Raw genomic sequence first — 25,697 nt, 5'->3', positions numbered from 1 at the left:
CAGTTAACGCCAGCGGAAAAAAGTTTTTTTTTAAAAATCACAGCATGCTTAGTTTTTAAGATTAAGAGTTCTTTCTGGCTCATTTTTTTGTCATTAACTGTTTAGTATGCAACCATCAGAAATGAAAAAATATCATTATCATATATAAATATTGGAATATATGACAGCGAAAACAAAAACTCGATTAATTGTTGAAACGACCCGAAGCAGAGGTTCTTTAACATACTCAGGACATTTGACTGACGGAGATGCAACAAACAAAGGAGGGGAAAACAACAAAACAATAAAATGAGCTTAATATTAATTTATTTTTTAAAATGTGAGACAGGTCTGAAAAAGATAAAACCATAATCAAAAAAAAAACCAAGAGGCAGCACTAAACAAAATAAAGTTAAACAAACGATTAACGTCCAAACAAAAGGTAGCTTAAAAATTTAAATAAAAGGCAAATAAAACAACAGCAGGCAGAACAAGAAAAACAATCGAGACCAAGACAGCCCTAGCAATGGGACAAAAACCCAGCAACCAGAATACCCCGATGGAGACAATCAAAGATGAGCAGCTCGTGGTCACACGACTACCTCACGCCGTGCTTGGGTCATTTGCTCCAATTTGTTGCTCATAAACACCAACGCCGACTAAAACTGCCTGCTGCTGCTGCCACTGTACTATTATGCATACCAGACCCGACACAGGTACGGATATCTGCTGCTGCTACTCCAGCTGGCTTGCTGCTACCTGGACCTGATTACTGTACATTTTACTAACCGCCATCCATCAGACGCCAACTCGCCAGCAAGAAAAACAAAGAAAACAAAAGAGGCAACAATCCATTAAAGGAAACAATCGCAAGCGATTGTTCCTAACACCTCCTCATTTATTTACAAAAAAATTTTTTTTACGTCTCCAGCCAGCCAAAACAGAACCAATCCTGGCCTAAGGTCGCCAATGTAATGATCTCGCTTTTCAGATCTACGTTAAACAAGCAATGAGTTAATGACTGACGAGAGGTGACAAACAAAGGAGGGGAGGAGCAGAACAAAACGAAAAAGTTACCTTAAAATTAATTTATTTACAGTAAGCTATGTACATATTTACAGACGAAAAAGGTTTTTTAATTTAAAATAAATGAATATATCATGAATGACCAAAAGCATAAGGATGAGCAGCTTAACAGAGACATTTTTAATTACCTTTAGATAAAGTCAGAACCTAGAACAAAATAAAAGCCAGAGCAATAAATGGTCAAATCAATAAAATAGATTAACAAATCATAAACATACAAAATCATGAATATTAACAGGCAGCAAAGCGATCATTTTCAGACGCTCATTTTTTTGAGCATTCTCGCCTGAAGTTTAGTACTGCAACCATCAACCATCTCGAAAACGTACTGAAAAAAACAGAGCCGATCATTATCATATATAAAAATTGGAATATATGACAGAGCCGAAAACAAAAAACCTGCTGCTGCTATAACCATCGGTCGATCTGCCCTCCAGAACCTGGCTCGTTGCTATTTAACCTGACTGACGAAGTCTGAATCAGACGCAACTCGCCAGCAAGAAAAACAAAGAAAACAAAAGAGGCAACAATCCACCAAGGGAACAATTTGTTCCTAAAATTGTATAAAATGAAAGCTAATAAATTTTTTTAGTTGTATTGTACACTAAATTGCTATGATTTTGGTATATAACAAATTTTAAAACGATCAAAGCAACACAGAGAAAATATTATCACAAAATGATGCATGAATTCGTAATGCGCGGGACGTAAAAAATGTTTTTTCAAAAATTCACCATAAATCGAAATATTGTGCTAGAGACTTCCCGTTTGTTGAAAAATGAAGCTAATTGATTGAATATTACTAGACTGTAAGTGTTTTAGCTTACAATTGCAGTTTTCGACCATTTCGGTCGAGTTAAAGTTGACCGAAAGTCTAATTTTTTCTATTTATCGTGATTTATACGAAATATTTCAAAACCGATAAAAGCTAAAACCATGAGTTATTTTTTGTTGTATTGTACATGAAATTGCACACATTTTCATATATAAAACTTTATGTAACGAACTAATATAAAGTGGTGCAAATATTACGACAACGAGACGAAAGAATTTCTGAGATGTTCGGCAGAGTTACCACAAGAGACGTAAGGAAAATGTTTTTAAAAATTCACCATAAATCGAAATATTGTGCTAGAGACTTCCAATTTATTGCAAAATGAAGTTAAACGATTGAATATTACTAGAATGTAAGAGTTTTAGCTTACAATTGCGTTTTTTTACCATTTCGGTCGAGTTAAAGTTGACCGAAGGTTGAAATTTTTGGCAGTTATCGTGATTTATGTGAAAATATTTCAAAACTGATAAAAGCTACAACCATCAGCTATTTTCTGTTGTATTCTACATGAAATTGCGCACATTTTCATATATAAAAGTTTATGTAACGACTAATGTAAAACGATGCAAACATTACGACAACATGACGAAAGAATTTCTGAGATGTTCGCCGAGTTACCACAGCGCAGACGTAAGGAAAAAATTTTTTTTTCAGAAATTCACCATAAATCGAAATATTGTGCTAGAGACTTCCAGTTTGTTGCAAAATGAAGGTACATGATTGAATATTACTAGAATGTAAGAGTTTTAGCTTATAATTGCGTTTTTGACCATTTCGGTCAAGTTAAAGTTGACCAAGCTTGAAATTTTGGCAGTTATCGTGATTTATATGAAAATATTTCAAAACTGATAAAAGCTACAACCATGAGTTATTTTCTGTTGTATTCTACATGGAATTGCGCACATTTCCATATATAAAACTTTATGTAATGACTAATATAAAACAGTGCAAACATTACGACAACGTGATTTAAAGAATTTCTGGCGCGGACGTAAGGAAAAAGTTTTTTCAGAAATTCACCATAAATCGAAATATTGTGCTAGAGACTTCCAATTGGTTGCAAAATGAAGGTAAATGATTGAATATTACTAGATCATAAGAGGTTTAGCTTAAAATTGCGTTTTTTTACCATTTCGGTCGAGTCAAAGTTGACCGAAGGTTGAAATTTTGGCAGTTATCGTGGTTTATATGAAAATATTTCCAAACTGATAAAAGCTACAACCATGGGTTGTATTTTGCTGTATTGTACATGAAATTGTGCACATTTTCATATATAAAACTTTATGTAACGGCTAATATAGAACAGTGCAAAAATTACGACAAAATGACGAAAGAATTTATGAAATTTTCGGCTGAGTTACTGCCCATGCGTAAGAAAAGTTTTTTTTAAAAATTCACCATAAATCGAAATATTGTGCTAGAGACTTCCAATTTGTTGCAAAATGAAGGTACATGATTGAATATTACTAGAATGTAAGAGTTTTAGCTTACAATTGCGTTTTTCGACCATTTCGGTCGAGTCAAAGTTGACCGAAGGTTGAAATTTTTTCTAGTCGACGTACGATACGTCCACTCGGCACCCAACAGACAATTTTAGTCGACGTATGATACGTCCAATAGGCGTTTAAGGGTTAAATGTTTTGTTGTAGGATGATTTTTAAATATTACATACAAAAAGTGTTTTAGTATGATACGTAGTATTACAGGTAGTACATAGAGCATATCTAAAATATGTAAGACAACAGAAATAGCAGAGTACGTATGTTTACGTCTGCAGTACGTAGCATTTTCATGTACGTACTAAGTATATATTCATGACTACTGTAAGTACATTTTGTATGATGAAAAAAGATTTACTAATTTTCAAATATTACAGTACTGTAATATATTAATGTAAACACAACAAAAATTCAATAACATATACAGTATTTGTTTTTCTTAAAAGTGCTTCACCCAAGCCACCTCTCCGCAAATATAAAGAATTCGAGATGCCGGATGCTGTGTATCCAGGAACAATGATACTCGACACTCTATTGCCTGTCATCTGCAAAGCAGCCAATCCAGAAGCGCCATTCATTTTCCTTGGTGCTCATTGATTGTTCACTTGGCATTGATTGGCTGAACATTCACGACCAACTCGCGAACATGGTATTCGGGGAGACCGCATCCACGGCATCCTTTTCAGTTCATGCGTAGTCTGCAGCATCTTCTTACAGTGTGAAATCATGCATCTTTATGTTGGTTTCTTAATCTTTGTGCATCAGCGGTAATCGGGCCTAAACTGCTTCCTAAAAAACTCACTGCTCCTTCTAAGGCTTCTGGCAGAGTCTAAAAGAAAGAAGACTATTATAAAACTCGAGGAGGTGAAAGTTCTTGACATGTTAAAGGAGGGCAAAAGTTTTGCTGCGGTTGGCTGCCATTTTAATGTTAATGAGAGCACAGTGAGACATATAAAGAAGAAAGAGGAGGAAATACAAAAGTCTGTGAGTATGAGCTACTTCAGTAGTGCAAAGACAGTTGTGACAGTGTGGGATAAAACAATTGTGAAGATGGAATCCACGCTGGCAATCTGGATAAAGGACTGCTGGAAGAAGAACGTGCCCCTCGACTCCAACATCATTTGCGAGAAAGCATGACAACTCTACTAGCAGTTATCAACTGCTACAGAAGGCGACGACATAGTACAGGCAGAGGAAGTTGTTGAAGAAAGGGAATTAGAATTCTTAGGCTTTGATGAACCAGCACCTACAGAAGCAGAAGAAGAAAAAGAAGAGGAGGAAGAGCCCCAAGCAGGACCTCAAGGTTTCTAGGCCAGCAAGGGGTGGTTCCAACAATTTCAAAAGCGGTTCCACCAAAAGTATGTTACAGACAGCCCTTGGTTATCGGTGGGGATCTATTCTGAGGGTGTGATAACCAAAAACCGGCAATTTTCGCGCTTTTTCTGCGATTTTCGGGGCTTATCGGCGCCGAAAAGCGCCGATTTTCGGCTACCAGCGCCTTTGTTAACTATGTATTGGCACCAATACCCCGATTATCGGCGCCGATAAGCGGAAATTGGCGATTTTCGGCGTTGAAAATTGCCAATTTTCATCGCTAGACAAGCCCCATAAAATCGGATCGCCGTTAACCGAGGACTGCCTGTACTCTGCATGGGGATTCAACTTCTGCAGAGAGTGAAGCAGCTGCGAAATATCCGGAGACCTTCAAGAAAATCCTTGAGAAGAAGGGCTACTATACAGAACAGGTGTTCAATATGGATGAGACTGGCCTGTTCTGGAAGAAGATGCTTTCCCGGACATACCTCATGAAGGACGAAGCTAAAGCCTCAGGATTCAAGGCCCAGAGGGATAGGGTTACCCTCATCATGTGTGGGAATGCAGCTGGTTTCATGCTTAAACCAGTCCTCATTTACAAGGCTGCAAACCCCAGGGCCCTCAAGAATAAGAACAAGGCATTGCTTCCTGTGTTCTGGATGCATAACTCTAAGGCCTGGTTCACCAAAGTCCTTACAGAGTACTGGTTCCATCAGAGCTTCATCCCTCAAGTTAGGCAATACCTGAACGACTTAGGCATGGTGTTCAAGGCGTTGCTGATCACGGATAATGCTGGTGGCCACCCTCTCGATCTTTATTACAAGGGAGTCCAACTTGACTTCCTCCCTCCCAACACCATCTCCCTCCTCCAGCCTATGGACCAGGGCATGATCCTTGCCTTCAAGGCACTCTATACCAGGAACTCCCTCCAGCACCTTGTGAATGCAATGGACAATGACAGTGAATTTACGCTAAAAGATTATTGGCGTAAATTCACGATTGCCACGTCTGACCATCATCAAATGATCACTGAATGACATGAAGAAGGAGACCCTGAATGCGTGCTGGAACAAGCTGTGGCTGGAGTGTGTTCATAATTACAGGGGCTTCTCTCTTGAAGAAATTCAACATTCGGGCATTAGTAAGGCTGTCCAGTTGGTGAGGATTCTAGGTGGAGACGGCTTCGAGGACATTACCTAGGATGAAGTCAGCACCCTCATTGTTGCCCACTCTGACCCCTGACAGACCAGGATTGGGAAGACCTGACGAAGTCTGCCAGTGAGGAAGAAGATACGCCAGGCTCACGGGAGGAGCAGGAGGAAGAGGAAGGTGGCCTGACTTTGGAATGTCTGTCCCAAGTTAAGAGAATGATCAAGGATACGCAGGAGTTTGTTTCAACATGGGATCCTTATATGGAATGCTTCTTAAAGTTTTCAAATATCCTTGATTTAGCATTGGAGCCCTATAATCAAGCCCTCACCACCATGATGAAGCAGCGACAGCAGCTGCCTATCACCATGTTCATCAAACGGACAAAGAAGGCCCTCCAAAGCCTCCCAAATCACCCGAAGTAGTGCCTCTTGAATCGCCTGAAGAAGTCCCTCCCAAATCAACTGAAGAAGTGCCTCCCGAAGCGCCTCCTGAAGGTGAAGAGGTGCCCTCAGATGAGATGTAACTCCTCTGCTTTGCTGTAGTCATATCTTCATCGTCATTCATCGGACTGCACAGCTAATTCATCATCATCTTTAATCAACATTCATCATTCATGAGTACCCGTATGATTTACGTATGTAGTAATCTTATTATGTACATAGTATTAAATTTTTTAAAATATGCATACATATTTTTTATTCTTTGTCTCTCTCTCTCTCTCTCTCTTTGTGAATTACGTATAAATACCAATGGTTCCCCTCTAAAAGAAAACGGGACAGCTTGTAACTGTATGAAAGAAAATGTGCGTGGCTGAATACGTAGGGGGGACTAGATTATTTTCACCTACAGCTGTAAGCCACACAGTACGTATGTATATTTGTAACCATAAAATGTTTAAGATGGCTTGGAAATGATATTAATAATATCATTTCAAAGATTAATACAGTAATAAGGTAACAGTTTAATGTATATTTGATGTAGGCTGGTATTTTTAGGCATACTTTGGTGTTTAACCTTTCATGGTAGACAGTTATAAGCGTTTTTAGAGGGGGGGGGTTTCTAAGTATTCGCGGGTTTTAGCTATTCGGGGTGTCAGGACTTGATTCCAGCAGCTCAGTTCATCTGCCAGGACATTGCATTTGCCTTGGATAAATCTTGTGACTAATTGGGTTCGGTTCTGGTCTGTAGGTTACTTTTAATTCCAATACTGAAGGTAGATTATTACTGATACCATTTACTGTATTGCTAAAGTAAACAGTGTGCCACTAAGAATGTTTCCTTGTGGAACACCATGTTCAAGTGAAAATGTTCTGGACAGAACATCATCAATTCTCACCTGAAAACTGCGATTTGTCAAAATGTTTTGGATAAACCTAGGTAAATGTGCATGGATGCTGTTTTTATATGAAGTATTTAATATAGCATATCTCTATGTGATATCATACGCCTTTTCAATGTCAAAAACGATGGCTATAGTAATTTGTTTTTGTTCAAATCCTCTACGTATACGACCTTCTAAGTTAGCGAGAGAATCTAATGTAGATCTGTTACATTGTGACCCGAACTAAGTGGGAGACAAAATTTTATTTTCTTGAATGTGCCATGTTAGTCATGCATTTACCATTTTCTCTAATAATTAGCATAAGCAACTTGTTAAAGAAACTGGTCTGCAATTATTTACATTACTGGGATCCTTTACAGGTTTGGGGATAGGAATAGTTAGAGATTTACGCCATTCATCATTTGAAATAAACTTCGAAGCCATAAGTAATTATAAAATTGTAATAAGCATGACTCTGCCAAAGGTACTAAGTGGCAGATCATTTCAAAACAAATATTGTCATCTCCCAGGGGCAGATTCATTGCTGTTCAACAGAGCATATTCCAACACTGACATATTAAATTTTCTATATTATCTTCTATTGTTTCAAAATTTACAGTATTTTTATTCATTCTATACTATTTTTCTTCGTGCAGAAGTGTTCATCTAAATTTTTATCACTATTTACATTAGCTTAGTTTTCTCCTACACTGCTTATTTCTTTAGGGTCAAGTATTCTTTTTCCATCTTTAATATGGCATGTCTAGATGGTTTAACATGGGTACCATTTTATTTTCCTGAATTTTTCCCATATTTTTTGTATGGGAGTATTATTAGAGAGATCTGATACATACTTCCTCCATGAAATGATTCTTCCATGAATTACTTCCTTTTTAAACTTTGAAGATAATTTGTTGTAGAGAGGTTTTAATATATCAATTTCTAGTAAAAATATAGTCATTTTTTTTAAAGTTCCTTCTAATATCAGTGATGTTTTATTAATTTTATTGAATCTTTATTCCAATTATCTCATCGTCTCCCTATTGCGTGTTTTATATTTATTAATTCTGTTAGCTTATCAGGCCACCATGGAACTTTCAGGCTTGTCTTCCATTCCACCGCTACTAAAAGATGATGGTAGATTAGTTACTGGTCCTAGGGAAAAGGCTGAACTGTTTCATCGAGCTTTTGAAGCTAAGCAATCAGCTGAGGATGTCCCTTTCCCTGATACTTGTTATCCTGAACCTATTCATTAAAAATTTCCATTTTGTTCTACAGATGTTAAGAAAATTCTGGATATGTATTTGCATTTCGCTCTAGGGATGTTAATAAAATTCAGGATAATCTTGATAGCTGGGGAGAAGCAGCTCCTGATGGTTTCTTCCCTTTGATATTCAAAAAAAGTTTCTAGTGTATTGTCTCCCAAGATTAGTAGATTCTATATGTTTTTATGTCAACAGTGCCTGTTCCAAAGGGTGCCATATCTACAGTCTGCAGTAACTACAGGCCAATTTCTGTCCTCCCTGTGCTCTCCAAAGTTGCTGAAAAACTTATTTTTAAGCCACTTTGTAAGTATGTGGAATCTAAAGGATTGTTAGCTGGTAGTCAATATGCATATAAGAAGCATAGGTACCTGTGATGCTGTTTTAGACTTGACATGCCATTTGCAAGAGAACCTTGATAGGGGTTTTGAGTGCAGAATAATTCAAGTAGATTTTAGATCTGCTTTCGATTTAGTAAATCACAACTTCAGAATCTTGGAGTGGGTGGTAATTTTTTGCGTTTACTTCAAGATTTCCTTACAGGTAGGCAGCAGTGAGTTGCTGTTGATGGGATCTTTAGTAAACAAGGACCTATTGTGTCTGGAGTTCCACAGGGTAGTGTTCTTGGTCCACTGTTATTTTTAGTGTATACAAGTGATATGGTTGTTGGCCTGGAAAACAAGACTGTTCAGTATGCCGATGACACAAAACTTGTGGGTGTAGTAAAGTCTCCACTAACAAGAAATGAAGCTGCCCTCAGCCTCAGTTGGGACATGGACTGGATCAGTGAATGGTGTAGTCTGTGGGGTATGAGGCTGAACTCCAGTAAAACGAAAACACTATTCATTAGCAGATCTCGTACAGATTTTCCACCTAATCCTCCCTTCAGGTGGATGGGGCTTTGCTGAATGAGTCTGAAGCTTTAACTCTTCTAAGTGTAACTTTTGACTCACTTCTTACTTTTGAGAAAGATCTAATGAAAGTTTCAGCATATGCCGCATGAAAGTTAAGTATTGTTCGTAAGGCCTCGTATGGCCTCATACATCTATATTAGTGATAAATTTAATGTATCCTGCTTTAGGTCATTTGTTCCTCCTTTACTACAATATTGTTCTCCGGTGTGGAAGTCTGCTTCTGGCAGAGAATTATGTCTTTTAGATAGAGTGGTTTGTGGTGGTAGGTTTCTGTTTCCAAATATTAGCAGTTATGACTTGGACCATCAACGGATAGTCACTTGTTTGTCACTTTTCAAAAGTTGTATCTTAACAGATATCTTTCATATTCACAATTGATCCGTGATCCCCTTTTCCTGCTGAGAGCAACCAGATTTGCTGAACAGCAGCACCAGTATACAGTAAATGTGTCTTACTGTCAAACTTCTCAGTTCCAGAGGTCCTTTATTCCTCACACTGTTGGACTGTGGAACAGCCTCCCAAAGGATGTCGTGCAAGTGGAACTTTAGGAGTTCAAGTGTAGATGCAATGCATTAATACCCTAATACAATTCAACTCCTACTTTAATATTTTACTTGCATTTTTATTTATTTATTAATTTGTTAATTTATCTTTTTTTTCCATTAACTTATCTCCTCTTTCTGTATTTCCCATTACCTTCAGTTACTTCCGTTGAATGAACACCATATTCTTTGGAAGCTTGAATTTCAAGTCAATAGCCACTGTGGGCTTGTTCCATATGAATAGGTTTTATCTTCTGAATAATAATGATAATAATAAAATTCCTTGCCAAGGCACAATGACCATTACTGATGTCCAAATTGCCTAGATATCAAGAACAGTAAAACATAATCTTATCAAAACTTACCTTTAATGCTGACTGAGCAACAAGAGTTAAGACCTTCGCCTGCCTGGCCTTAACATCATCCCCACAAACCCGTAAAAGGGAAGCTAACTGCAACAACCGGGATCCATGACGGTAAGAACCTTTCTGGGACTGCAGTCCTTCCTCAATCAATGAAAGGCGATCTTCACACAGCCGTACTAAAAATAAAGAAAATTCATTAACAAAACTTCTAAATGTACAAAGTTCTAAATTTTTAAAATTTCAGCACTTCAAAGGTGAACCTTTCAAGAAAAAATAAAAGCAAACAGACATTCAATTCTGTCTTAAAGTACTTGAAGGAAACAATACTATTTTCCTTATTTGATATAAAACAATTCAACACAGCATAACTCCATTACATTTTAATTAATGTACCTTGTAAAGGAAGTTTTGTTATCCCAAAATCTGGTAACATCTGTAGAGCACCTATAAAGTCTTTTTCAACTTTAATGTCTTCATGTTCTGACTCAATCAGTCTCAAACACTGCCTGGAAAAATAAGAAAAAACCTTATATAACTCACTTTGTATTCTGGTGGGCCTCTTCACCTTGAAGGACAGCATTTTCTTACACAAAGCCATTTTCAAACAATTCACCTATGGCATAGGCATATTCAAAGAAAATATTTATGAAAAATACTATGTACAGAACTTGCTAGATTGCAAAGAACACAAGATGAAAGATTTCAGCATTTTAAGGCAAACATAGGTCCTAAGCTCTGTTCAGATATTCCTCAGTTTCAAGTGCAAGTTTCTTTAAGAAGCTCAAATAGTATTTACACTGTATTACTTAAATTTATTAAATATATTCTTTGATGTAGCATAAAAAATTCTTTCTGACTGAAACTAAGAGGATACTGGTGTAAAAATAAGAAAGGTCTACATCTTGAGTTTGCCATAATTCTGTCATACTGTATTGGTTACTACAATTATAATTCACTCTAGATATCTTTTATGGGTAAGAAAAACATCATTTTCCATTAGGAGAACAAGAGAGACAGCATACAATTGCAAAAAACACTAGTGAACTATGTACATTTTGTATTATCAAAAGTCCATAATTAAGTCAAAAGAAAACCCAAAAACAATAAAGGATCTATTATAGTTATGTTCTCACAAAATACCACCGTCAACAATTTTTCCCTGTTGAAAGACATGAAGTGTTGAACAAAAGGGATCAATCTATATACAGCATTCATACTAATAATTCAAAGCTTAAACTAACATTAACAAAATTAACAAAACCCAATGGCATCTGTTAGTGACAAATACTGTATCATAAAATGTCAATATATTCTCTTGCAGAGCACAACATAACAAATTAGATACCTACAATGCTAGTTCCATGGCTTCATCAGCATGATTTTCTGAGGAATTACAGTACTGTGTAGCTGCTGTTATGACTAACTTCACAGCTTGAGCAAAAGGTACTAGTTGCAAATATGGGTTATGGACTGGTGATCTGTCAGTTCTTGTCTCTAGAAGTTCTCCAGTAAATCGGATATTTTCAGGGATACCAGAACATAACAGAGCCTCAGTGAGTGTCTGAAAAAGAGGCAATACAATACAATTCAAATAAAACGAATAATTATATACATTACTTTTATTCTTTAAAAGATAGTTCAAAATGTAACAGGTATTGTAACTTGAAAAAACATAAAAAACTAATAAAAGTCTGCACAAAATTTTTGGCAAACTAGCTACAAGTACAGTAGGAATTTATTTTGGAGCTGAACAACAAAATAAAAAATGTGTACTCTATAACCTTAAAAAGTAATTTTGAAAATGACATTTTTATGATAAAACAAAGTTTTATATATACTGTACTTACGAAGTAATTACATTGCTTTTAGTTCCTATTATTGGCAGCTTAAAATTTTGAAATTCACGGGACGCACTAGTTTGTTTTGGGTTTTGGTGACGTGCCCTGCCCACTTTCCAGGAAAGAGAGGAACAACCAACAAAAGAGCTTCAATTTTTTTATGCCTTCATATTCACGCGTGGGGAGGAGGGAGGGCTCCGATCATGTAATTACTTGGTGAGTACAGTATATGTAAAACTTTATCATAAAAATGTCATTTTTATATAAGTAACTTCCCAAGTAATTACACTGCTGATTCCCACATTGATAGGACGTGCGAGGTATGAACATATCTACCCCAAAACATTAATAACTGTAATGGATTTAAGAATAGAAAAGATTGCTAACATTAAAATAATGTCTGTTGAATCCTCACTTTATAAGAGAGCTGCTACAGGAAGATACTGCCTCTGGATGTCACTCATCTTATCGTATAGTGGCGCAGCAGTATAACTGAGAGTCGCCTACTATTTTAGTGGGTACCTTGCAGCAAAGGACAATTCCGATTGCTTCACAAAGATAAAAAGTTGCCCCTGCTGCAGTATATATATATATATATATATATATATATATATATATATATATATATATATATATATATATATATATATATATATATATATATATATATATATATATATATATATATATATATATATATATATATATATATATATATATATATATATATATATATATATATATATATATATATATATATATATATATATATATATATATATATATATATATATATATATATATATATATATATATATATATATATATATATATATATATATATATATGTATGTATATATATATATATATATATATATATATATATATATATATATATATATATATATATATATATATATATATATATATATATATATATATATATATATATATATATATATATATATATATATATATATATATATATATATATATATATATATATATATATATATATATATATATATATATATATATATATATATATATATATATATATTTTATATATATATATATATTATATACACACATATATACATATATACACACACACACATATATATATATATATATATATATATATATATATATATATATATATATATATATATATATATATATATATATATATATATAACAAGAGAAAACATGGTCACCAGCACCACCATAAAAAATACCATTACCCAACCATAAATAACTGGAGGGTACTCTGGGCATGTCGTACCCCCAGGCTCCCTAAAAAACTTAACATCCTTGTTTCAAAGCAAAGCTTAGTAGGAAGGATTGCTTCCTATGCTTCCTCCCCTAACACCACACCAGCCACCAAAAACGGACCCAATGTACTGCACTTTTCATATACAGTCTCTATCTCCTTGAAATAATGCAAAGCGAATACTGAATGACACTTCCAAAAAGTAGCTTGCAATATAGAAGAGAAAGGCAAATTACGCTTGAAGGCTAAAGAAGTTGCTACTGCTCTAATTCCATGTACCTTCACTTTGCACAAGGGAAGGGCCTCATCTCCAATTGAGGAATGAGCTTCCTTGATTCTCTGAGGAAGAATGCCAGGGCATTGTTTGACAGGCATTCTTCGACAGTGGGCGCAAGGGGTTCTTGATCGAACATAAAGCACTAGACGAACCACACACTCCTTTTGGTCTGTGGATATAATACTTCAGTGCCCTCACAGGACACAAAACTCTCTCTCCATCATTTGGGCCAACAATCTCTGACAGACTTTTAATAGAAAAAAAACGAGGCCACGGATTAGACAAGGATTCATTTTTAGCCATACAAACCCAAGGAAAGGGAGCGGACAGCATTACCTTGGGAAAAGCCCACTATTCTATCCATCGCATGGATCTCAATAATCCGTTTAGCTGTTGCTAAGGCTATAAGACACAGTGTCCTCCTAGTCAAATCTCTTAAGGTAACCATTTAAACACCACATCCAAATTCCATGGAACTACTACAACCTCTTTCTGTTTAGATATATCAAACGATTTGATAAGGTCTGACAAATCATGGTTAGAAGAGAGACCAATCCCTCTATGTCGGAAGACTGAGCCTAACATGGCTCTGTATCCTTTAATTGTCAGAGTACACAGGCCTCTGTCAGTCCTCAAATATAGCAGAAAATCTGCTATTTCTGCCACAGATGTTTGGGAAGAGGAAACAGTGGATTTTGCACCAATCTCAAAATATCACCCACTTTGCCTGATAAACTCTGTCCAAGGATTAACATCTGCATCTGGCAATAGCTTGCAAAACTGCTCTTGAAAAGCCTTTCTTCCGCAGGAGTTCCCTGAGAGTTTGTAGCCTGTTGGGGCCAGAGAAGACAACCCCTGATGAAACTGCCAAAAGTGAGGTTGCTTGAGTAGATGAGGCTTTTGAGGAAGAAGCCTCGGCAAGTCCAATAGCAGTTCAAAAAGGTCTGGAAAACACTCGTTTGTTGGCCAAAATGGAGCTACTAGGATCATTTCTATAATCTGGTGCATCTGAAATTTGTTTAAAACTTGCCTCACCATACTTGCGAGGCGGGAAGGCATAGATGAACTTGTCGGACCAGTTCTGAAGCATGGCATCTATTGCCCATGCTAAAGGATCCGGAACTGGCAAGCAAAACAGAGGGAGATGGTGGTTTCTGGAAGTCGCAAAAAGGTCAAGAATTGGAGTCCCCCACAGTTTCCATAGATCCAGACATGCCTGCCGATCTAGCGTCCACTTTGTGGGTAGTACCTGCTTCTGGCGACTCAATTCGTCCGCCAGAACATTTGACTTCCCTTGTATGAAGCGTGTTAAAAGGTTCATCTGGTTTTGATCTGCCCAAAGTAGAAGCTCACTTGCTATCTTGCAAAGAGAGAAGGAGTGAGTTCCCCCCTTGATTCTTTATACGAGATAGGGTGGTCATGCTGTCCAAATGTACCACTACTGCACTGTCTTTTTGCATACTTCCCTGCTGATGAACTGAAGTCCCTGATGTACCGCTCTCAGTTCCTTGGCATTTATATGCCACTCTCTCTCTGTTCTGGGGACCCAAAACTTCCTTGCTCCCTAAAAGAACTCCCCAACCTAGATCCGACATGTTGGAATAAAAGTCTAGATTGGGGCTCAACGGAAGAAGAAACTTTCCTTCCGCTAACCTGCTTTCCCCCAGGGCAGGTCCTCCTTGATCTTGATTGAAATACGGGAACTGAAGGTGTCTGGATAAACCTTCCTGTCCCAGCTGATCCTTAGGTAAAATTGCAGAGGTCTCACGTGAATTCTGCCTAGGCAAACGAATTGCTCCAAGGAAGACAGCATTCCCAGGAGGCTCATCCACTCGTTGGCTGAACAGCAATCAAGACTGAGAAACTTGTTTACCATCCTCAGACAAGACTCCACTCTTTTTGGGGACGGAGAAGCCCAAAAAGTCTGAGAGTTGATCAACATCCCCAAATAAAGAATCGGTTCGGGGACTTTTGAAAGCTGATGACCAACCCAAGATACTGGGCTAAGAGGAGGGTTTTCTGAAGATCCTCCGAACATGTCTCCCTCTATTTGACCCAAAGGAGCCAACTGTCGAGATACAGGGGATTCTGATACCCATCAAATGGAGCCATTTGGCCAGGGGAGAGATAACTCTGGTGAAAACTTGTGGCGCCGTCGAGAGCCCGAAACATTGGGCGCAGAACTGATAGACTTTGTTCCCGTAAACAAACTTTAGAAACTTCCTCGACTCCTGGTGAATTGGAATATGGAAATATGCATCTTGCATATCTATTTACGTCATCCAGTCTCCCTGGAGAATGGACGACAGGGCATAAAAATAAATAAATAAATAAAAATAAATAAAAATAAATAAATAAAAAATAAATAAATAAAAATAAATAAATAAATAAATAAGAATAAATAAATAAAAGGACAGTACGATTGTCTCCATCTTGAATTTTGTCTTCTGCATGAAGACGTCCAAGAGTGCTGACATCAAAGACGGGCCTCCATCGCCCTGACACCTTGGGTACCACAAAAAGACAATAGTAGAACCCTGGAGAATTCCATTTTCTACTAACTCTATTACCCCCTTCTTGAGGAGGGATGAAACTTCCTCCAGGAGGGCTGAAAATCTCGTAGAGCCTTCAGAGTGCGTCGTCAATGTCACTGGCAATCTGACTATGGGAGGCTCTTCTCGGAAGGGAATGGAGTATCCTTCCTTGAGAACATTTACTGTCCAGGGTTCGGCCCCTTTCTCTCTCCATCTCTCCCAAAAGAGAAGGAGTCTGGCTCCTACTGGTGTTCAGAAGGGAACGTCCTCACTTGCGAGAGGACGCACAGGAACACGACTTCTTAATGGATTTCGATGTGAATCTGGTTTCAGATCTAGATCTGGAATATGTTCTCTGCCTTACCCTGAAAGGGACAAAACTGCAAAGAAGAAACAGTCCTGGGGGGAAGAGAAGACAACTCCTTAGGGTGTCGAGAAGACTGCGTCAGAAGATCCTGCATACTCTTCTTCTGTAGGTCAGATGATATCTCTAGAACAGCTGACTGCAGGAACAAGTGCAGATGGTCCAGAGGGGAAATTAGAAGAGCAAACTTCTGAGAGGGCATAACCCCCTTAGAGGTGTACGAACACCACAACTCCCTCTTTTTCAGAACTCCCATAGTATAAAGGGAAGCCAACTCCTGGGAACCATCACTGATCCCTTTGTCTATACAGGAAGTACCCCTAACCAGTCCGAGGCATTATCTTCAGGAACAGTTGTACACTCCCAGTCCGTAAAGCTAAAAACCTCAAACACCTTAAAAAGATTCTCCAGAAGGTGTGAAAGCTCCATCAAGGAAAACATAATCTTTGACGAAGCAAAAGCCGATCTTCGGGAAGAGTCAATTAAGCCAGAGAAGTCCCCCTCAGAGGAGGCAGACACTCCCAGGGAAGGAGCTTCCCCTGTAGCATGTGAAGAGTGTCTCCTCTTAGTTAACCTTGAAGGAGGAAACTAAAGACGGCACGACCTTGCTCCCTCTTCTCCGATAGCCAACTATCAATATCGTTCAAGGCTTTCTTTGCTGAGGGAGAAAGCACGAACCTCGGCAACTGAGCCTCCATCAGAAGAGCGGACGCAGTCGAGGAAGGAACGAAAGGCGAGAAGAAACTCAAGAAAGTGGCTAACAGGTACTTCAGAAGAGCCAAAGAGCCACGTAAGCTGAGGGGCAAGCATCCTGAATGAGAACCTCCTCTTCATCTTCAGAAGAAACAGATGACAAGACTGGATCCACAGACTGGGGAGCCAAAGGAGCCTTAGTAAGCAAGCTCAAAATATTGTCCAGCTTGCTCTGGATAGGGTCCACTGTAGAAGCTGACCGGGCACTAGTTGAAAGCTGAAGCAGACTAGACTGGGGAGCATGAACAACTACAGGAGCTGCAACAGGAGCAGGAACAAGAGAAGCATCGGCTGAGAAAGGAGGGTGCCCAGCCCTCCTTGGGCGATCAGGGGCCGATGGGCGCTTTGAAACGACAGGAACCTCAGGAGACAGAGAGCAGTTGGACAAACACAGGCACTCAGGCGCTCTATGGCGCTTGCAAGAAGGGCGCTCGGAAACTGACGAGAGTTCGGGGGCCAATGGGCACTCTGGCACTTCCGGGGGCTTGGGAGAAGTCTGGCGGTCGACAACAGCAGGAGTCTTTGTCACTACTGGGCGCTTGGGAGCCAAAGCAGGTTCTGGTGGCGGGAGACGATCAGAAAATACTCTGCAAGAATCTGAGCGTTTACGAGACAAGGAGCGCTTAGAAGACATTTCCTGACTCTCAACAACAGGAGGAACCGAAGAAAACCGTTCCAGGCTGTCCTAACCACTACACGAAGGCTTAGGACTATCCAAGGGATCCTTAACCTTCTTGCAAGGCACTGGAGGAGAACACGAAATACCACTAGCACGTCTTTTCAGTAGACGTAACTCATTTACAAAGTGCCACTGCCGCTTTGGAGAGGAAGCCTCCAACCTCAAGGAAAGAGAATCAGCATACAATGAAACGTGTTTCCAATGGCGTTTGGCTGCAACCTGGGATTTGGCAACAGGCTCAACTGAGGGGGCAACTACCAGAGGGCAGACCCAACCAACCTCCCAATAGACTACCAGTTTGACTACTCCAAGGCTTGGGGGAGTATGTCATCGACCTTTGCCTAGGAGAATCTATGGGTCGAGCAGCCACCTCCTCCACCAACACTTCACTTGCACTGGGCATTACTGTGTGCTCCGCTGACACAACACTAGTACTGGGCGCTACAGGGTGCTCCAAAACACTCTTATCATCCATAAGAACTTTGACAGATAAAGCTAATTTAGCAATGGATTCGACGATCAATTCGAATCTTTTATCAATCTTTAACTTGAGGCTGGCCACAGGGTTGGGTTCGGAAGCATGAGAGCCAGATAAAGGAGAGGGTTTCACACGAGAAGGATCACTAATGGGATTAGCAGACAACATCAACATTATCAATAGTAGGACTATGAGATTCCTGGCTAGCTAAAGATTTACTGGTCTGTCTAGCAGCAGCTTTTCTTTTCTTGTCCCTAGCCAGTTTGTTCAAATGTGATTTCAAAGTCTTCCACCACTTCAAATCCCAATTAACACATTTGCTAAAAGTTAACTCTTCAGAGCATACTTGTCCCCTACAGGCTGTGCAGATCGTACGAGTCATACGTTTACTTGGTCAAACAAGTATTGCAGCCTTTGCTGCAGTATCGAAAGCTAGATGAACTAGAGTCAGACATAATGAAAAAACCAAGGAAGTTAAGTCAAACCCAGGAACAGTCAAACAGTTAAAGTCACAATTAATGATCTAACACTATCTAAATGCGCCAAAAAGGCTACCAATAGAGAATACTTCACCAAACAATGAAACAACTACAGGAAAGACAAATTCCAAAATAGAAACAGTTGCTACTAACAACTGGTGTACAGCCATTTGCTGGCAAAAACAAACTGAAGCTCTTTTGCTAGTTGTTCCTCTCTTTTCCTGAGAGTGGGCGGGGCACGTCACCAAAACCCAAAACAAACTAGTGCAACCCGCGAATTTCAAAATTTTAAGCTGCCAATAATAGTAGCTATAAGCAATGTAATTACTTGGTAAGTTACTTGTATAAAAATTTTATTTTGTGCGGGGCTTTCAAAATTTTAATTAAACCTAATCTACAGAACTTTCCAGTTTTTTTGTAAATTAAATATGTTTTATAACATAACTTTACTTTTCATAACAATCCATTAATCGTGTCTATGCCTGTATTCACATCCCAAATGTCCCAAGGTATAACTGTTTTATCAGTCAGATTACTTTTTCCACCTAAATCCCCAGGTACTGTACATCTCAATTCCCTTCCACACTATTCATGATAGTGTGTGAGGCAACATGATTCACAGGGATGGGAGGAGGGCACTCACTACAGTACAGTATGTGATTAATGGGTTTGTAGGAAAAAACTTAGTGTTATATAAAACATACTGTTTTGACACAAATCTCATCGGCTTTTAAATGAATATCTGTGCAACCAGCATTTCATGCGACACTATACAGTATAATGAAGAACAACAAACACCAGAAAGACCGACGAAAACAAAAATGGGAAGATTTTTTTAACTATTAACAGATATGGATTAATCATACTACATACTGATCACAAATAGGCCTAGTTATAGACAATAACAAAATGTATCTGTAAAAAAATGATAGTTATTGATAAAGAGAAGATCTTGGACATAAAGATCATAAACAAATGAAAGTAAAGCTAAATGTCAATGACGAACAGAAGGTAAATTTAAAAATTAGTAAAAGGAGGAAAGAAACTACTGCAAAACAGAAGAGAGAAGGCTTTGAGAGTTTGCAGACATACCGAAATGTAAAATGAAGAAAGAAATGATCAATATAGAAAAGCCTGATGATACTGCAAAAAGGTGAAAAGATGAAAAATCCAAAGAAAATACAGAAGATAGGGTCAAAAGAAATACCATGTATGTATAAATAGTAGAACAACCATGAATGAATGGAAAAATAAGGCAACAGACAAAAAGACAAGAAAAGTCTGAACAAAAACAAAAAAATTTACGGGAAGAAGCAAAAGAAATGTTATACTATACAGATAATATCTGAAACAGAAAAAATTATATGCAAATACTCATTCGAGAGGAAATAACTAAATATGAATACATGCAAGCAAGAAAGGTGAAAAGAGGAGGAAAGACAACATTAGACAGAATAAGGAAATTGAGAGCAATGAAAATGGGAGAACAAATTCAGATTAATGATGAGAAGGGAAATGTGCTACCTAAAAAAGAAACAGGTCAGCAAATGAAAAGGTTCTGGGGGGGGGAAGAAATTTTCAAATGCACTAAAATAGAATAAAATAAACAAGGAATGAGTAAGAAAAAAAAGAACTATGAAAAAAGATACAAACGGGGTATGAGAAAAGGGTAGTCCACAAGAGAACACATGGAAGCAGTAGCCCCAGTACATGACAAGCATAATAAGACCAATGTCAAAACCCAAACTAAATGAGGAAAAAGAAGAGAAATCCTTTTAAAAACTAAATAAGAAAGCAGATGGACCGCGGGGTAACGCCAGAATGGCATGTGGGCTAAGAAAGAAAATGTACAAATATTCTCAAAAAAGTGCTCACAAAGAGAAAAAACACAAGAGAGAAACCAAAGGAATGGAAACAGTCAAAAACAAAAATGTTAAACAAAGTAAACAATTCTATAATAAATGAATTCAGGCCAATAGCCTAAACAGAACTGGCATTAATAAAAGAACGGATAGAAGAATATCTAAGGGCAAATGAAAAAATCATAGATAACCAAGCTGGGTTCTCAAAAGGAGGGAGAGTAGAGTGTAACATCTTCATACTACAATACTGTGTAGAAAATATCTATTGAAGGAAGGATTATGACTTGGTCAAAAGAGAGGAGCTAACAGAAATAATGAAAGAACACAGAAAACACCTGGATTTATGTAAGGCAGCAGCTCAGATATATGGAGATAAGACAAGAATGAATTTAGGAAGTGGAAATGAAGAATGATGCATGATAACATGAAATCAAGCGAAGATGCACAGTGTCCACAACTGACAAAATTATAAAAGAAAAGGGGATACTGGAGATGGATTTAGGGATGAAGCCTTGAACATATGCTCATTATTTTTGATGGATGTTGATTAGCAAAAGTTATAAAAACAGCAAAAGAGAAAATAAGGAGGGTAAAAGGGATGTGTAGAAGATATGGTTTGGAAGTAAATGATGATAAAAGAAGTATTCTAGTATACAACATTAGGTACGACTTAGAAGGGATAAAGGACATAAAAAAAACAAAAAGTATGAAATACCTAGGAATACTGTACAGTAATAGGCAGTATTACCTTCAAACTGAACTTAACTGAACATTCCAGTAGCTTAGCACCTGGGGCGCCTAGTGCTCCCAGTAGAATTACGCTATTCTCCTGTTAGTCTTGGGCCCAAGCACACTTGTAATCACTATTCTGGCTTGGATGATACTTCATAAAACACTCATTTTCCCACTTTCTTCAACCTTTTGTTTTCTGCCCCTTTCAATCACACTACTGTATTCCATTTTCACCTTTCCTTCTAACCGGTAATTTTTTTTTACTTTCACTGACTATTAAAATGATACCGTAAGTTATTTGATTTGCCAGAGTTTGTGCGAACACCTGTTCCTTTGAACTGCTGCTTTTCATTGACATTTAGCCACGTATTTTTGTCACAGTGGTTTGGTATTTTTATTCTACTGGCTATTTTCTTTTCATTCTGGGTTCCAATTTTCAGTAAAGTGAAATGTTTAATTACTGCATTTTTATTGTTTAAATTTTCCCAAGAAACCTGCTGGTTTTGTTTACTGTACTGAATATTATTTTTCTTCACCAAATAGGTGCCAGATTCTGCTAGGCATTGCATGAATTGTTAATTTACTGTCTGTAAGTTGTGAATTTGTTTAATTATTTATTACAGCCCTCATAAGATGTGTTAGCATTCCCAGAAAGAATTGCAGGAGTTTTATGGTTTCCTCAGAGAAAGATCCACATTTACCTTGTAGGGGCCAAGTTTGTTCTCCTTAGTTGACACATATGATATGCAAGAGCTAGTCTCAGTAACAATGGATGTTATGTAACACAAGAGGGTGCTGTAAGTAATCTAGGCCTTCCACAGAAGGCAGAATCTTTTTGGCCTCCTATCCCTCCAAGAGCCTTCCAAACCAGGTTTCAAAATCCACCTTCCAGAATCTTCATTATCCAAAATTTCCAAATCAATAACAGATGTATCAAAGCTAGATTCTTCCTTGAGAACAAAAGTAACTTTTTTCCTGATGCAATAAGAGGTCTCCCTCCCAAGATTGGTTGGAGGCATGATACCTCTGTGTAAGTATACACTATTCACTCATTGACAGAAGCAGTAGCACTAGCTTTTAGCTGCCCAGAAGGTCTCAGTATTTTTCATGACACTAGTTTAACTGCATCTTACAATTCCAGATTGATATGTCAACTGAATGTGAGGCATATCATTCTTGTCACCTCCCACATGGTATAGACAATGCACCAAGGGAGAGGATAATGTTGGCCTCTTATTCTTCACTGGGCAATGCAGTTGAGATTTTGCTTGCTTTGATAATAGCTGCAAGCAACTCCTTCATCCTCTTACCTCCTTTCTATCAGAGCAACTCACATCCCAAATCACTCTAAGAGGCAGCACAGCTCCCTGATGAATTGCGTATATGACTTGTCATGTCACTCATTTAACAGCAAACAAGAAATTAGGTGGGATCAGGAAGTCAATCTTTTCAAACACACTCATCATTGGTTGAGGTGTGGTATCAATCTCCCTCTTATATAAGATTTCGGGTTTTCAACCCTAAAGCAGGAAAATTTTCAGAGAGCTGACAAAATATTATTTGGACCAATCATTCATGTGACTTCTTGATTCCAACCAATAATGACAGATACCTTGGAAATGTTAATATTGATATTATTTTTATTCAGAAGATGAACCCTATTCATATGGAACAAGCCTACAGGAGCCACTGATTTGAAATTCAAGCTTCCAAAGAATATGCTGTTCATTCGAAAGAATTAACAGAAGGTAACGGGAAATACGGAAACAGATCAATTATTAGAAAAACAGATAAGCTAACAAATTAATAAATTAATAAAAATGTAATTAAAATATTAAAATAAAAGTTCAATTGTATTTGGGTAGTAATGCATTGCATCTTCGCTTGAACTTAAGAAATTCCAACTGCACGACATCCTCTGGGAGGCTGTTCTACAGTCCAACGGTGTGAGAAATAAAGGACCTCTGGAACTGACAAGTTTGACAATGAGGCACATTTACTGCATACTGGTGCTGCTGTTCAGGGAATCTGATTGCTCTTAGCAGGAAAAGGGGATCAGGAATCAACCACGAATGTGAAAGATCCCTGTTAAGAAACACATGCCACTTTGTACTGACTATGACCCATCTTCTTGAGCTCAAGGCATACCTTTTGTTAGTGATCATTCCCAGTCTTTGGATGTAGAAATAGACAAGTGTAATATTCCTACTTCCACTGGCTTGGATCACAACATTAGGTAAAACTTACCTCTCATACCTGCTGCAGAAATACCTCTGAACAATGCCACTACTCTCTGCTCAAGGAGCTCTCTCAAAAGACGCCAGTAATTCAAGCCTCAGCCTGGCAAGACTCATAATCCCTCTGTTAAGAGTTATATCTTCTATGATCTCTGGTAATGGTGAGGAAGGTTCTATCTTCAGGTTCCAAGTTGCATTCCCAAAAGAATGGGTATTGCTCAGCCTTCAATTATTAAGAAATTTAGATAATAAAAAACACCAGGTTATGATGGAATCAATGTAGAGATCATTTTAGGTGAAACTGAAATGACATTTCTTATAGTAACTAGACTGAGGAACAAAGCCTAATGATTGAGAATTGGAATTCATAGCAAGGTACCAAACAAAGGTGACTACAGGCAATGCTCTTGCAATCACTGGAATTCAGTATGCTTTTCTCGGTAGATTGGAGAAAGAAATTGATAAAAAGTTTTGAGATAAACAAGCTGGTTTTAGAAAAGGTAGGAGTTGCACGATCAGATATTTGTGTTAAGAAATACAGTATTATTGATTATGAGAAACCATTTTACAGCATTCATAGCCCAATATTATAGAAGGTCTTGCTTAACTATGGGATGCCTTGACGTAAGTAAAACTAATTGAAATTATCCATGAATGAAGTAGATGCTAAGTTAATATTAATGTGGTCTTGTCAAGAAACTTCTCAATAAATGATGTACCATAGTGGGGTGTTACATGGGAATTATTTCATGTTTGCCTTTCTCATAGATTTCATAAAGAAAAAGTGGTTGGAGATGGAAGAGAAGATTTTGATTGGTGTAAACAGAAGTTAGCAGACAGAAAATATAGATGGTGCTATTTTTATCAACTAAACAATATTTGCAAAGCTTGCTAATTAGAAGGCATCATTTATCTATAAAGAGAGATGGACTCATGAGAAACAAGCACTTAGTAAACAACTACCCAGATATTGTTTTCTGCAACAAATTTTTTTCCACAAGTGAATGGTTTCCAGTATGTCTGGCAAGCAAGAAATAATGAAATATGAAACATAACATACATATTGACAAGATTATTCCTTGCACTTACCTCAAAACATACTAGAGGTTCTACACATGTGAAGACCTTTTGCTGTAACTCTAGCATATCATAAAGCAGCTTTCGCCAATCATTGTCCGTCAACCTTGGTTCTCTGAACAAAATAAATCCAAATACAAATATGCCAAATCCTTTTTAAGTTTCAAAGAATATCTCTTATATTCCAGGTAAATTTATATCTATATCACTTTAAACAAACTTATTCCCAGGCATCCTCCCACTTGGGTAAAGATCTAAATGGAAGTACAATATACAACAAAAACTGAAATATGCTGTCATTTGAGAAAAAATTTTAAAAATTCCTTAAGCACCTTCTTGCAGCTGCTCTGGTTAACTTTGTTAGTACTTCTCGTACTTTATCCCTTTCAGACTGTAGCTGTCTGAGTTGACAAGGGGTGACACAGACTCCATAGTTGCTGAGGAGCTCAGCAGCTGTTAAGTGGGCTTCCATTGCATCTGCTAAATCATGTAACTTGGTTAGATTCTCTGATGTACCCTTTCTGTTAAGAGATAAAGAAAATACACTTTCAAGTAAAGATTGTCATTTACTGAAAATTATATTGCTATCTAAAGAGCACTGTATGTTAATGCATAACAGTGAATATTAATACATAACTTGTACTTATTTTTAGGACTTTGGTCAAAATCTATAAAAACAGGGAGTGCCTTGTTGGCTTTCACTACTTTTATATATCATCTTTCAGCCTGTGGACAACAAAAATCATATTTCCAACTCTTGCAATTAAACAAGAAAATTTACGAATTTGCAACATATACCATACAGACATACAGATGGTCCAAACTCTTTAGGCTTCATTTACAAA

The 25,697-nt window shown here is 37.6% G+C and overlaps 1 protein-coding gene across 1 annotated transcript in view; it reads right to left on the bottom strand.

Moving 5' to 3' along the window:
- The window catches only part of LOC136840600 (NBAS subunit of NRZ tethering complex-like), a 791,298-nt gene that overhangs the window by 556,146 nt on the left and 209,455 nt on the right, over window positions 1-25,697 (bottom strand). The window contains 5 exon segments of the mRNA XM_067107278.1: window positions 10,270-10,445; window positions 10,663-10,775; window positions 11,619-11,830; window positions 24,865-24,967; window positions 25,185-25,373. Of these exon segments, the coding sequence (XP_066963379.1) occupies window positions 10,270-10,445; window positions 10,663-10,775; window positions 11,619-11,830; window positions 24,865-24,967; window positions 25,185-25,373 (793 nt within the window).

This window comes from Macrobrachium rosenbergii, chromosome 8 (genome assembly GCF_040412425.1).
Source record: "Macrobrachium rosenbergii isolate ZJJX-2024 chromosome 8, ASM4041242v1, whole genome shotgun sequence".
In the NCBI taxonomy this organism is placed as follows: Eukaryota; Metazoa; Arthropoda; class Malacostraca; order Decapoda; family Palaemonidae; genus Macrobrachium; species Macrobrachium rosenbergii.
This window is presented reverse-complemented; position numbering and strand designations above follow the sequence as displayed.